Genomic DNA, 14,699 nt, shown 5'->3' with positions numbered 1-14,699 from the left:
CATTGACAATGTTATTGTACATGTCTGCTACAGACAGCTTGATCAGCAAGAATCAGATGAAGCTTCAGACAACTGGAGGAAGCCTCATGTTAGCAGGCCCTGGTCCTCACAGGGGACTTCATTCACTCCGGTATCTGCTGGAGTGACAGTGCAGCAAGGCAGAAGTAATCAAGTAATCCAGGAGGTTTCTGGAGAGCGTTGATAACAACTTCCTAATGCAGATGACTGAGGAGCCAGCAACGGGAGACATTACCGGACCTCACGTGTACAAACAAGGAAGAACTGGTTGGGGATGAGAAGATCAGGGCAGCCTGGATTTATGAAGAGGAAATGCTTGGCCAACCCGATAGCCTTCTCTGGTGAGATGACTGACTTTGTAGTTGAGGGAAGAGCAGTAGATGTTGTTTATTTTGACCGATACAGCATGGGCTGTAATAAGGTACTAGGAACGAGGCTGGGAATATTCCCAATTTCCTTAATCATTGAAGTGAAGCCATCATCCTTTGGGCTTGGAAGTTCTGTTCCATTGGATTAAAACCCTTTCCCCTCCTTTCCCTCCATATAGTCAGGCCATATGTTTTAATAAGTTTATTAGTGCCATTCAGAACCATGCATACTCTGACTTGGGTTTTTTTAAGGCTATGTGTAATTTACCTGTGATCTATGTTATGACTATTATACGTTTGGGTTTTAGGAGCTGCATAGATCTTTTTATGTCAGGCATCAACCAAGGGTAGAAAAACCCTGGTGCATAACCTGTCTATTTGGGATTTTTTCCATGACCTCTCAGTTACTGCTTCTCTATGTAGTGCTAATGGAGAGGTTATTTTGGTCAGTCCATTTTCAAAATCTAACTGCCTGATAGTCTATGCAAGGTGACAAAAACATGGCAGACAGAGGTGTCAGTCTGTCAGATGGGGAAGTGAGGAGTTTCGAGTTCTCCGCAGCCTTGGAGCCTGTTACAGACTATGGATTGTAATGTCCGGTCATTCTTCAGTATTTTCTTCAACTGGTGCAGAGATGTCTCGTCCCACACCACATTGGTAGTATCTGTTAAGTGTCAAATACAATGAGGTTTTATGATTAAAAAGCAAAATACGTGTGTTTAAGTCCCTGACCTCAGTAATACATCTTATTCCTTTGAAGATCTAGTAACACAGATACTCTGAAAACCATCCATCATAGCCAGTTGTCTAGGATATTTTTTTAGACCATTCCTGTAGCAGTGGGAGATTTGAAGTGGAGATGGGATGTCTCACTTGGTGTTTGTGACAGAGGAGCCCAGGCCTGGGAGGAGCACTTGGGAGTTTCTGACCCTGCAGAGTTGGCGCTTCCCTCCTCGTCGCCCTCGTGCGGGAGGTTGGCTGGGGGGTTTCTGGCTGGTTACAGATTGGGTTTCTGCCAGCGACTGAATGCTTGGTTCATTACTTTGCTTTCTCTTACGAGCAGCCATTTTGGGTGGGCATTGGCTTTGCTGGTGACCTCAGTCGCATAGTGCCTGATTAATGTTATCAGCTGACAGGTAGGCAGTGTTTTCAAAGAGCTACTCAATGAACATGCTTCTGATGAAGGATTGCTCTCCCCTACTCCCTTTGCTCGCTGATTAGCTTTTACTGTACACCGAGCTTCCACATGTCTGCAAGTCTCAATCATTCCAAATGGCTGAGCATGGGCGCTGAACGCACCTGCGTTTCCAGGAAGCAAGAAATCAGAGATTGCTTTGTTTTAGGGATGACTTGAAATAGACTTTCATTTGCCTGGAAAGTTTGATCAGTGGTGTTAGAAATGTAGGAATCTGCTTTAAGGTCAGAGCCTTTGATGATGAAGAGATGCTGCTGCTCGTAGTGTCCTAGGCTTGCTTTGAGATTTGAGAATAGCAGCAGGGTGAATTTCCAGTGTGAATAATGAAGAAATATTAATAAAGAAATTACCTGCAAAGGAAGGAAAAATGTTCATAACTTTTTGCTTCCTATTAAAAGCATACTTTCGTCAATTACTCTGTGGCAGTTTCTGGTTTCTCCCTAACTGCCCAAGCAGCCGGAAGGCTGTCGTCTTCTTGTATGTTTGTTCCTTTGAGTTTGCTTTGTGTCGGTCTAAGTCAAATGGTTTGTTTAAAACAAGATTTATGAACAATAAAAGGTGTGAAGCATGCCGATTTAAACAAAAATTGTGTACCAGTCATTTTTTTGGTGCTTCCAGGATAGAAACTGTTACAGTCCATTCTGCACTGGTTTGGTAAACCAACTATGACTTAGGCATGCAGTAGAACTGTTTCTATAGATACCTTTTTATATTTCTTTATTCTACTGCTGTGGTCATTTGCATCTTTATTGCTTGGGAGTGCTATGCTGCTTAGTGCTCAAAGTCATAATCTTCTGTGATGACATAATTAGGTAGCATGGAAATTACAGTTTGACTTCAAGTATTAAAGAGCTAGAACAAAAAACATTGATTGTTTCATATTTGCTTCTCTCTGATGAGAAATATAGCTCAAACTGTCTAAATTGGCATTTTATTGGTGTTTTTCTTAAAATATCAGTGACTCCTAGCACTTGAAAAAGTATTCTTACAGGGTATGGTAGGCATGAAACGCTGGTTTGGTAGATATGATTACTTGAGACAGGAATTCAGAAACATTTCTGATCAACCCATTGACCGTGCTTTGAGTTCTCTAACGTTTCAGGAAGCTTAATGAGGATGAAGTGTACAAAAAATCGATAGTGGGGATACTCTGCAAAACATACTCTTTATATCTCATGGTTAGTGGTAAAATAGTTTTAGAATTATTTTTTCCTGGTTTGTATTTAATGTTTAAAGCATTTCTTCATAGTTGCATAGAAGTATAATTTTAATCTTGTAAAAAGTTAGGAAGTTAAACACTTTATGAGATGAGAACAAAAATAAGAAATGTTCCCTCAAAATATTTAAAATAAAAGAATATTTCTGATTTATGTGGAGAAGAGAGCTCATTTCACTTCTTGAATATGTGATGCATATCACCAACAATCTTCTTTCATTTGCAAAGGCAGAGAATGTATTACGGTATTTTCTGCAACTGATTATGCAGTTGTGTATGGTAGTGAGTTTATTTTCATCAGATACTTCAAAGCCCTTACTTTTTAGGTCAGGAAAGTATGCTTTTCCTAAAGCTTTGAAGTTTTAAATAAGAAAAAATGAACATAATTTGACTACAATTAATTACTAATGCAAAGCAGAGCTACTGATGGCTAGCACATTGACAAAAGCAGAAATTGAATTTGTGAATTCATATTCTTGTTTCCTTTACCCAAGCAAAGGCTCTGAAAATTGATTCTGGAAGTATAAAGCTTCTGTAGGCGCGCTTGCTTCTTGGGCACATGTGGATGTACAATAAATATTTTTAATACTGTTTTATTCTGCTGAAGTTTGGTTAAAGAATGCAGGAAAAAAAATGTTTTGCAAATGTTTTCTGAAGTAAGTGGGGAGGGCATGTTCCCTACCTAGTGCAAAATTGTTTGCCCCTTTGAGTGGACTCGCAGCTTTGTGTTTGGGCAGGCTGCTTTGTTTTGTTGACATCTATTTGTTATGTGACCTTAGGCATGTTGTTCAAAATAGAAAGTTTCCGTGTAATCTCATCGAATAAGGAGCCTGCCGTGTTATGGCTGGGTTTTCAGAAGTTACTAATGATTCACTGCTCAGGTGAACATTAGTGGGATTGGAACTCGGCTCTGCTCAGTCAGCCTTTAAATGCTAAGCAGAATGCATCAGAGAACTTCTCAGTGTGAAAAGTGTGCTGTCACTTAATTTGCAGGAATTTCTATTTTGGTGTTTGCATGTAAATAGAAGCCTCGATACTCCCCTGGGAGGAGGTGCAGGATGCAGTTTGTCAGGGATTTGGCTATGTCCTGCTTATTTTGGAGGTCAATCTGTAGCAGCCTGACTGAAACGACTGCTGAACAATAGGCTGGCAAGGTATGGGAAATGGAGTAGTGTTCCACCGTCTCCTCTTTTACTTTTGAGCACTACAGTCCTCACAAAACCACATCTGCAGACACCCAGAAAGATCATCCAGGTGGTAGCTGCTTGGATCTGCCTTGTAGCGCACGAGGATGTGGGCTCAGATTCTGGTTTTCTGAGATAAGGAGAATAAGGATGACAGAAGGAGCTCGAGTCTGACCCTGTGCATGTTCCTGGTAGTTTACAATGGAGCTTAGTGGGTGGGAGAGTGTATTTACAGAATAGCTGTCAAAATCCCTGTGTGTAAGCAAGCTGTAAATAAGTCTATAAAGTATAATCATTACTGGAGACTTTAAATCTGCAATGAGTGAAGGACTTGCTTCAAGTTCATTCTTGTCTCTGCTTCCTTGCATGAGAAGTAAACAGAAGGATAAATCAGAAAGCTGAGTTTATAAATGTGATTTTAAGGCACGTTGGAACAGAATTGTGTAGGTTTGTTTTTTTTTTTTTCCCTTGAGCTAATGACCCAAGTGAGTTCTGCAGTGTAGGAGCATCACACCATGCTGCATCATTTCCAGGGGAGTGCAGAGGTTGAGCTTGGGATCAATCAGTTTGCAATCAGACTGATTATAAAAGGACAAGGAGGAGTACAAGATAAAATCAAAAGAACATAGTAGGACAGAAGGGTATAGAGGGAGATGTTCGGGAACCCTTGAAGTAAAAAGGTTTCTTGCAGTAGACAGCTAGCAGGAACATTCAGGAGAACTATTAAGGGAAGCATTATGGTTTTGCTAAAATAACAGTTCAGGATTTTCAGCCCCACTTCCACCCTGAGTACATTTACTTAGAGGCTGGCAAAGCTTTAAATAATCCTTACCATTTTATCTGCAATACTGTGAAATATCCAAGATATAACTGAGATGCTTCTAAAACTTTGTGTTTTTCATGTGCGTATTGCTATGACTTAGGTAAAATGGAAAGGTTTCAGAATAGATACTGTTCCATTTTTTAATCCAATCTATATGGCTTTGTAAATCTAAGTTTCAGAATTGTGCATAATATGCGAATGAGTTTGGTGCTGTCTTCTGGAGTCCTCTTCTGTTTCTATGGCATTTGTTAAAGTGCAGCAAAATTATACTGTGTTGTATTGGAGCCACTGTGGAAAGATTTAGAAGGTGAGTTTTAATGAAAGAGATAATTAAAGCAAAGAAAGCCTCAACAGCATCCAGCCACTTCAGAACTGATGGATGCACTCCTAACGTTCCTCTTTCCCAGGCAAAGGATTCCACCACTGGGAGAGGAAAGAAAATCCTGAATCAAAAATAAAGAAGGATGTCAAAGTATCATTATATGTTTCCAAACAGAATATTGATTAATATGTCATTACAGTTAAATATACTTTTTTAGTAGCAGGGAATGTTGGTTTATAGGTGGAAGAGGTAAATCCTCATGAGTATTTTATGTATCTATTAATGAATTAATTTTGAGGTAGTGGGTAGTGAATGAAATGTTCAATCCCCCCAGTCATGATGGCATTTAAGTTTTAATCTTAAAAAGCTCAAATAGAGAGTGAGGGAGTTTGATTCATGACTTTACTTTGGGGTCAAATCCAGTAGGCTTATTTCTTTAGTTAAATCATTCGCTCTCCCAGGTTAATTTTAACATTCAGGGTAGGCTGTTCAGGTTAAGGCTGAAACTGTTCTTTTTCGAAATGGTTCCTGCAGGACCTTGCTACTTTGAACTGTCCTGTATTAGACATATACGTCAGACCTTCTTACTCTGACTAAAAGCGCGTCCTGCTGCAGTCTCTTGTGTCTGACTTTGTATTTTCTCCTTAAAAAGCAGAAGCATGATTTATATGGCCGTATCACGTAGAGAGTATTTTATTGGTGTTTATTTGATATCAATTGCTGTTCATTTCTACGATATTATTAAAATAAAACTCCTTTGGCAAGACCTGAAATCTGAAGGAGAAAGTAATATTGTTTCTCATTTAAATTGTGTATGAATAAATGATTACAAATTGACAGATATTGCTTGTAGTGATTCTTGAGTGAAAAACCAATTTCTATTTCCTTCTTAATTTAGGAACTTAAAATTCTTAAGAGATATAAAGAGAAACTAGACACGGCCCCAACACAAGCAAAGAGAAATTATGAGTTGAAAGTTTAATAGCTGCTTTTGTTTTCAGGGCCATGTTGTACTGCACTAAATCTGCAGATGGACAGCCTTTTACTACCCTATTCCTGTGGATAGGTTAGAATTTATTAGTAACAACAACAACAAAAAGGTACAATAGGTGGTTGTGTGGAAGGTGCAATGTACCACATTCTTCAGTGTCCCTAATCTGAGTCCTTCAACCTCTGCCCTGGTGAGCTCAGTAGAGCTGGGGTATCGTCTCAGTTTCTCGAACGGTCTCTACCTGTTAGAGCAGACGTATGTTAACGCATGCCCAATTCAGCATGTGCCTCTGCAAGGGTTTATGAAGTGCTGACACTTATATGCCAGATGGGCGCGTTCTCTCACCTGTCTTCAGGAGGGTCAGAATCCCAGGGTGTAGGGGATTCTGCTGCAGCAGTAGGTTTTTAGGTCCGTACAGTTCTGAAAACTTGTGCCTTTTTCAGAGAGCTCATCCTGAGGATTCACTCACTACCAGGCTTTTATTCTTCCTTTAAATAGTGTACAATATGTTCTGGTTTAATTTGTTTTGAAACAATTCAGCCATACTTTATAATGCCTTATGGAACTCATCAATACTGCCTGTATATCTGTCTAATAAGAGTTCAGTACATTAGCATAATCATTAAACAAATTGTCATTCTGTTAGTAATTGGTGACTGCCTGTTTCTCAACAGACAAGTGATGTCAACTGGTGTTTATTAGTTTTTAGTATGCTTTGTTATCTACAGGTAGGTAATCTGTAGTTTATATCATTGCTTTATTATGTTGCATTAGAATAATCACTGCTGTCATGCGATGGAAGAAAAGTAGTTTCTCTTAACTAAAAAGGAGATGACTAAATATACCTTCTTTAGCTTTCCAGTTAAAATAGCTTCTAAAATTGATGTGTTACTAGTTCAAGAAAGCTCTTCCCTTTATTTCTTTGGTGTTTGTCACCGTCTTGATGTTTCCTGCTGTGATGCACTGTCATTCCTGCGCTATCTCTGTTTGCAGTGGCTCCTATTAAAAGAACCTTGCAACATGACAAGAGAAATTGGCTTTTCCTTGAACTATGTGAAAGTCTTCAGGGGAAGATTTAACTACGTGCTTGTTTTGATTGCATGGACTAGAATTAAAATGGTGACACAAACAGCTAATATAGTAATAAAAATAAAAATCCTTTGTTTTAAACTGTAAACTGCTGAACTATGTCTTTTCTGGAGTGTTGCTGTTCTCTACGATGAATTGCAGTGAATTTGAGTAATGGCTTCAGAAGGAAATGTGCAGTTGAGTTGTTAGCGTGTAGTTTCATGTTGTCTTCCCCAGGCTTGGTTTGCAAGAGGCAGTGCAGTCAAGTGTCCCTGCTACCCCGGGGTAAGAGCAGGCTGTTGTCAGAAGGGGAGGTCCTGCCTTCACCGCTGCATTGCTGGTGTGTCTCTTGCACTGGATCTTGTCTTCACCTGGTCCTCTGGTGGGTTGGGTTGCGGAGCTAAGTGGGCAGCAAAAGCAGCTTTCTGTTGGGTTAGCTCCACTGCAGGCTCAGGGGACACGAGGGAGGGTGTAGGAGCGAGCAGCCGGGGAGCCATGGTGGCAGCTTGCTCGGGATCGTCTGAGCAGAAATGGGAAACCGCAGCCCTGTAGTAATGACTTCTTCCAGTACCTTGGCTTCTTGGTTTCAAGTGATACAAAGCACTAGGCTTTTAGAGGGGCCATATAGCTGTGTGAGGGTATGTCAGCAATATATGGGAGAGTGGTGGTGAAGTCTAAACTGGTGCCAGCTTTGGTTGGAAAGCTGTGTAAGGCAGACAGGTGTAACACAGCACTAGTTTTCCTGGATTGCAGAAGCACAGGAGAGGAATTGGTTGATTGCTCGAGTGTGCTGCTATTTAAATATCACTAAACTGCCTATGGATTGAGCTGATACACTTCTCCTTCAGTCTAAGTACGACTTAAGGGTGGATCAGCGTTTTCATAGGCTACAGAACGCTCAGTTTTGAATAACCTCATTTGAGCAATTGAAAAACAATATTAAGGCAATGCTGGGCAAAGATTTTCCAAAATAGAATTTAACTTTGGGCTTTGCTATCAAGACTTGCTCCCTCAACATAATGCCTAGATTTTCAGTAATGTGGACTGCTGAGCAGAAATGGTTGCCCGTTTCACTCTTTTGAAATTTTTAAAGTTTGCATACTTAAAACTGACGCTTTCTAAGCTCTTGGCCATCCTCTCAACTGTTTGTCTGAGTCTAATTTTGTAAACAGTTTAACAGTAGAAATCCTAATAATAATATTAACTGTGTGCTCCTTTTATAACCAAGCCCCCAATTTTTCTATTTTTTTGTGCCTATGAAGATAATAATTTAGTTATTTAACATAGTCATCTTGTTTCAGAGTCATATAGCTGTTAGGAATAGTAATAATTATCCATCAGAACAGGCTGTCTAGCCTTAGTAAACAACGATGTAGTGGCATATTTCATGTTAGGTTTTTTTTTATTTGAAGTTGAGTGTTACATAGACCTTAACAATTGCAGTGACAGATCTCACTCATTCTGAAAAGTGAGTGTACAGTTCAGTAGTATAAAACAGTAAATTGTCCCTAGTTTATTGATCAAAATGTCGTAGCCTTTAAAGAACTGGGAAGTGTGGTTTTTTTGTTTTTGTTTTTTTTTTTTCTCTGAGACATACTGCATTTTACTGCTGGAGATATTTTGTGTGGTGTAATAAATTTGGAACTAAAAGACCTATAGCTGTTAACTAGAGGTTTTTTTTTTTTTTAATTCAGTTGACATGAATTCCCATTTGTAGGAATAAATAATGGAACTTAAATCTTAAAAGGTCTTCAGCTCTACTGTGGAAGATCTTAAAGTCAAATGCTGATGTTTAAAGGTCAAGATTGCTTACAGCGTTTTGATACAAACTATAAGAAATAAGCAATTCCTAACTGCTGTGGACAAAGTATGGAAACTCTGTTTTTGTCAGGAAAATATTAAGTCTTCTTCCTAAACTAGCTCACAGAATAATTTTTTATCCTTTGTAAATATATCACAGATGTCTAGATTGAGACTTTGATCAAAATGCTCAGTGTTGGATGAAGCTGATGGTCTCTGCTGATACCAAAGGGACCTCACTGCCATATTGTGTCCAACCTAAAGTGAGCAGTTTGGGATGTTGATGGAAGATGGTTTCCTCTGTGGCTTTTAAATAGGATGGTCTGGATGCTAACTTCTGCTTTGGAAGATTAAAATTATTGATTTGTGGTAGCCAGCAGGACATTACTTGGGAAGGACATTTGCTGTCCTGTTTTTCATAATATACTCATAGGTGTGTGGCATTAATCATCTTTGGAGAGAAGGGGATGTGTGGTTTGACTTACCGTGGCAGATCTTGTAGCCGATCACTCTTACCATGAGTCTTTCCATTTTCTTTTGTGCTTGAAATACTTGCTTTCATACGGAACAAAGTGTAGTAATCTCTGTATGTTTGCTTTTTATGACTTACGTTTGTGATAAACTTTTTCTGTTTAGTGTAGTGCCTTTTTTCTAAATTTGTTTCTTGTCAGACTAATTCTACGGATACTTATTCTTTACGTCAGCACTGCCAGTAAACTGAAATAAGTGTTTTAGTTTGTTTCCAGTGTCTTATGTGGTATATTTCAAGTATATGACCTAATAAAATGTACCTGTACCTGAGGTGGTTTATATGAAGGTACGCCATTTAGTTGTATTTCTGATGGTTCCTTTTTGATAGGAACTTCTCCTACAACTTTGTCAATTATAGTAGCTGTATGTCAATAAATATAATAAAGGTTTATTTCTTATATTGATGAATGGTATGGTGTTTCATTACTGTCATCTTTGTGCATCTGTTTTCTTTCATATGCACTTGGAATTGTATTACAGGTCAGAGCGCACAAATCAAGCTGCAATGCTGTAGAATGTGTTGGGTAAGCAAATAGATTTTTTTTTTTGGTTAAATGCTTTTATTTTAGATAAGTTATGCTACACACACTTCTTTTTATTTTGGGTACGGGATGCATCTAAAAGACTTCCCCATAGACACCACAGTTTTTCTCCCCAAATGACTTATTTCCAGTGTGACTATTACAATATAGTCCATATTTATAAAACTTGATACTATATACGTTTGACACATAATTTGCATTCATGCAGAGCTAGTTTGCATTGGTAGAGCTGTTTTATACTGGCACAGGATCTATTAGCATAGTTACAGCTACATTACTTCAGTGGAGCCGCAGAGGGGGAAGAAAGTAGTATGCATTTATTTGACCAGCTTTGCTGTCAGGTGCTTTTAAGAGATCCATCTTTGTTTCATGATGTTAATACTGGTTTCCATTCATACTATGAATGAAGAGGGAGTGTTGGATGTCACTAAAGTGTGTCTTCCTTTTAACAGTCATGCAATAAAATGCATTAAGCTAGGTTAAAGTAAACCGTAGAGCTGCTCAAATTATATAGTTGTGTCAAGGGATGTCCAGTTATCCCAGAAATTTGCTTAGTGGTGGTTTTGTTGTTGGTTTTGTTTTCTTTAATAGTGCTGATTATCACTGGATTCTCTTCCCCTAGCTAGAATTATTTGGCATTTTCCAAAAGTACAGATTTGACCTGAAGAGACTTGCAAAGAGAAAAATAAGTTAGGGGTTAGGGGGTTTAAGGTTAGGGGTGTTTTTAGTGAAATTGTCTAAACATGATCACTGAACTCAATACAGTAAAATACTTAGTTGTGGATGCTTAGCCAAGGTAGTTCCATGTGGAATTAGGCATGAAATGGCACAAAATTTTTTGAAATTAATTTTCTTAAGCCCAAAAGGTCTCAGTAATAATAGAGATCATAATTTGAGTCTTCGGTTGCTTGTCAGGCTTGAGCTTTCAGTTCTTTTCGACAGTTTCTTCGTACACTTGTTACAGAAGAGAGTTAAGTGATTCATTAATGTTTAAAGAAAATATGTGGTGCTTAACAGTTAGAATTCTACAGGTAGGTAGTGGCATCTGCCTGAAAACACTGTTTTCCAGCCCCTGTTGCTATTTTCAAAAACTATTTTATTTTATTTTGCTTTTTGGAAGAATGCTATCTTGTAGTAGTAGCTTATCACTGAGTTGAAGGGTAAGTGCAAAATTATAGCGGTTGGTAGTACTGCTGGCTAAAAATGTTCCCATCACAAGCTTCATTTGTTCTACTGACACAGCTACTTGTAAGGCTCTGCTATGACCTGATTTGGCTTCAGAAAGCCACTGGTGTGTGTTTTGTTTTGTGTTTTTTTTGTTTTTTTTTTTTTTACATGTGTGCATGTCATTGTGGTGTTTTCTGCTTGTTTGTTTATTAAAGCTTGTCTGCTTATCTTACCTGCTCCAGTGCTATTCGGTACCTGCTGCATACATGCTATACAGCAGTATTTATGTGAAGTCATCAGTCTTAGTGGTTTTACCAGGGAGGACAAAGAATGGGAAAAACATTTTACTGAGCTAATACTGAGCATATGGGTTCAGATAAGAAATAATCAGTAGTCTAGTTCGATGAAGCTTGCATTACTGATGCTGCTCTTGTTTTGTGGTTATATGGAACATTTATTTCTGAGCAGAGTTTTGCCGAGGTAGTTAACATGCAATTTGCAAATTTCTTGGTGAATACTTTAAGAGAGTTTCTCCTGTCTTTGTGTGTGTATTTTCTTTTTTCAAAAGCGAGCACTTAAAAGATACCTCCTGGGTCATCTGAAAGATGTTGCACATCAGAGTAGTTAATGTTGCGTACATATAAAAGGACAAAGAAGTCTCTTTGTTGCAATGTTTTCTAAATCTTTTTTTATGTATATTGAAGTTGATGCCTGCTATAAAATGTATTTGTAGTTCCACTCCTATTAAACTGTATTGTTCTTATTTAGCCCATATTACTCAAATAATGCAAATTCTTCTTTGTTGCCATGGGACAGCTCAAGAATTGGCAAATTGAGTAGTGGAAGCATCTAATGCGACTACTCTCCAAATAAGTTGTTCGTGCAGAGGCTTTAGCATTTTATATAAAAAACAAACGAACAAAAAAAGGTGGAAAATAAGAGATTATGCAAGTTATGTGAATAATTAGTTTTTTTCTCTAGCAGTAGTCAATAAACCACTGATACAGTTATGCAACACCTGGCCTTGTTAAGATGGTCAAGAAGAGATGTTTGATTTCTTGATACGTCTGCCACTTATTTTAATGATACTGTACATACTTAATTGGACCAAACATGGTATCTAGGTATATAAAGAAGTAACTTTGAACAGAAGGCTTGTCGAGAGTAAAATGCGCAATTACTAATAACAGTACTTTTCTGAAATCCTCGCCTGTCTGTAGACCTTTGGTCCATATTAGTGTGATTCTGACTGGTAACAAAAATCTTGGAGAGCGGAGAAGGGAAGGGACATTAGAGGTGAACCCCAACTGTACGAATTCTTTGTGCTTTTGGAAAAAGCCAAATAACTCTAGCCAGCAGGAGAGAATCCAGTGTGAAACTTGTACTTGATTAAATAATTCTGCCTTCATCTCACTTCATGTTACTGTTCAGCTGAGTTCCACTTACTTGAATTTTGGGATTTTTGATACTGTTTTCAGGCTCTAAGGAAACGTTATCAGTTGTAATAGAGTCCTATTTAAGTATATTAATCTCTTTGATAAGCACTTATGTTAGAAATTTAATCTTAAGAAATATCTCATTAGGAAGAATTTAATTCCTCTTTAAAACTTTATTATTTTAAATAATAAATTATATAAAAACATGGATGTGTGCTATTAGTGATGTTTTTCTTAGTTTTATGAACTGATATATTCTTAAAGCTTATCTGTGATTTAAAATAAAGAAAAAAAACACCCTTTCAACTTATCTGGTATATCTGAATCTCAAATAAGAGCTATTCTCCATCTACAATGTGTATATCAATACACAACACACATGAAGAGCTCATATGAAAGCTATTTTTTTTCTTGTAGTAATGTAAGGTCTGTTGGAAGTTTTCAGTAGAGCCATGAATGATATTTGGTTTAGCCTTTTAATAAGAACTTGCTTTCAAAAGACTAAATCCTTTAGTTTGAGTTTCTCTTTATTCCATTCCATGAAAACGTGTTGTCTGGATTTTCATTTAGGCTCACTGGAGTGATTTTAAGTTTTTACAGAAACTGTAGCTAACAAGCTAAGAAGTAAAATGCCACTAAAAAAAAAGATTTAGAAAGATGTATTTAAACCTACAACCCTTCTTCAGGCTGTTCAGAGCTTGACAGAAGAAGTTAATATCCAAGATTAAGGTGTATTTACAGTAATGTGAATGTGTAAGTTTAGTAAGATGTTTTAAAACTTTTTTTGTTGCTAGCAAAAATGTCTTAAGGATGACAGGAAAATGCCACCAATTCTGTCATCTTACGAAGATGAAACATAAGATGTCACATAGGGAGTCAGGTTTTACTAAAGTCCACGTACTATTTCCAGTCTCTTCTTCACAGGCTGGCGTGACAGCATGTACTCCTTGTGCAACCCTTGCAATAAAGAAACAGATGAAACACAGATATATCTTAAACTGTTGGAACATACTATTTTTCAACCATAGACAAAGCTTCATGGAAAGATCTGAGAGATATATGGTGTTTTCCAGTATGGTTTTCTGACTCGTATGTGGGGAGAGGAGATGAAAGTATTCAAGCTGGGAATAGAAGGTGGCAAGAATCAATAATGAACAGAAATTCTTAAAAGGTAGCCTCTGCTTTCCTGTGCTTTAGTTTCCCTTTTACTTGCTTCCCCCCTGCCCCCTGTCAGATTGAAATTATTTTTCTGATAGTAATTTACAACCTAATTCCTCAGTCTGTCTTTTGTGAAAGACAGGACTGCATTTTTGAATCTAGCAGTGCTGTTTAATGCTGCTGAGAGCAATTAAATTGACAAGAGTAGAGCTGCAGAATAGGAAAATAAATAATACAAAGGCATGTGACGCTGGAGTTGTATTCTGTGCCATGTTAAAGTGTCCTCCTAATAAGTCTCAGGGGGAAGGGATGGATTATGGCTGCCTATAGAAGACTAGGTATGGGAAATAGCTTTCTTTCAAAACTTTGTGGACTCTTGTCTAGGCTGTCTTAAGGCTGTATCTTTGTGCAGTAGCACTGTTACAGTCAGTCTCCGGTATATGTTTATCTCTAGGATGCATGGAAATTTATGATGCCCAAGAAACTTGTGCTATTTGAAGTCCATTTAAAATTCTTGTGAATGCTTGGTATAAATGTATTTGGGAGGGTTGGGAACTTCATCTGGCAAGGATTTTTCAAGATTCTTGTACTAATTGATTCTCTCTATTGCTGTCCCTTTTTTAAATCATTCAGATATATATTTATTGCAACCAAAACATCTTTGAGTTGGGAATTAGTTCAGGGAGTCATCTGTTTACTCACATTTTTAACATCTCATGGTCGCTTTTTTTTGTGTGCCTTAAGCCTAAAATGCGTATGTTTGCAACTGTTTTGATTTTTCAAGATGGTCTTGAAAGAGTAGTCGTCTTCACAGATTCAAAGCTTTTGCTTTATTTCATCTCTTGTAGCTGCTTTATTTTGCCTGCTCTTCTCAAGATAT

The 14,699-nt window shown here is 37.8% G+C and overlaps 1 protein-coding gene across 1 annotated transcript in view; it reads left to right on the top strand.

The window, feature by feature from the left end:
* The first annotated feature begins 364 nt into the window (after nucleotides 1-364).
* SUCLG2 (succinate-CoA ligase, GDP-forming, beta subunit) overlaps nucleotides 365-14,699 on the top strand; it is a 125,733-nt gene continuing 111,398 nt past the window's right edge. Inside the window, exon 1 of the mRNA XM_009329850.1 lies at nucleotides 365-439. Coding sequence (XP_009328125.1) covers nucleotides 365-439 — 75 coding nt within the window. The remainder of the gene's footprint in view (nucleotides 440-14,699) is intronic.

This window comes from Pygoscelis adeliae, unplaced genomic scaffold, assembly GCF_000699105.1.
Source record: "Pygoscelis adeliae isolate BGI_AS28 unplaced genomic scaffold, ASM69910v1 Scaffold67, whole genome shotgun sequence".
Lineage (NCBI taxonomy): Eukaryota > Metazoa > Chordata > Aves > Sphenisciformes > Spheniscidae > Pygoscelis > Pygoscelis adeliae.
This window is presented reverse-complemented; position numbering and strand designations above follow the sequence as displayed.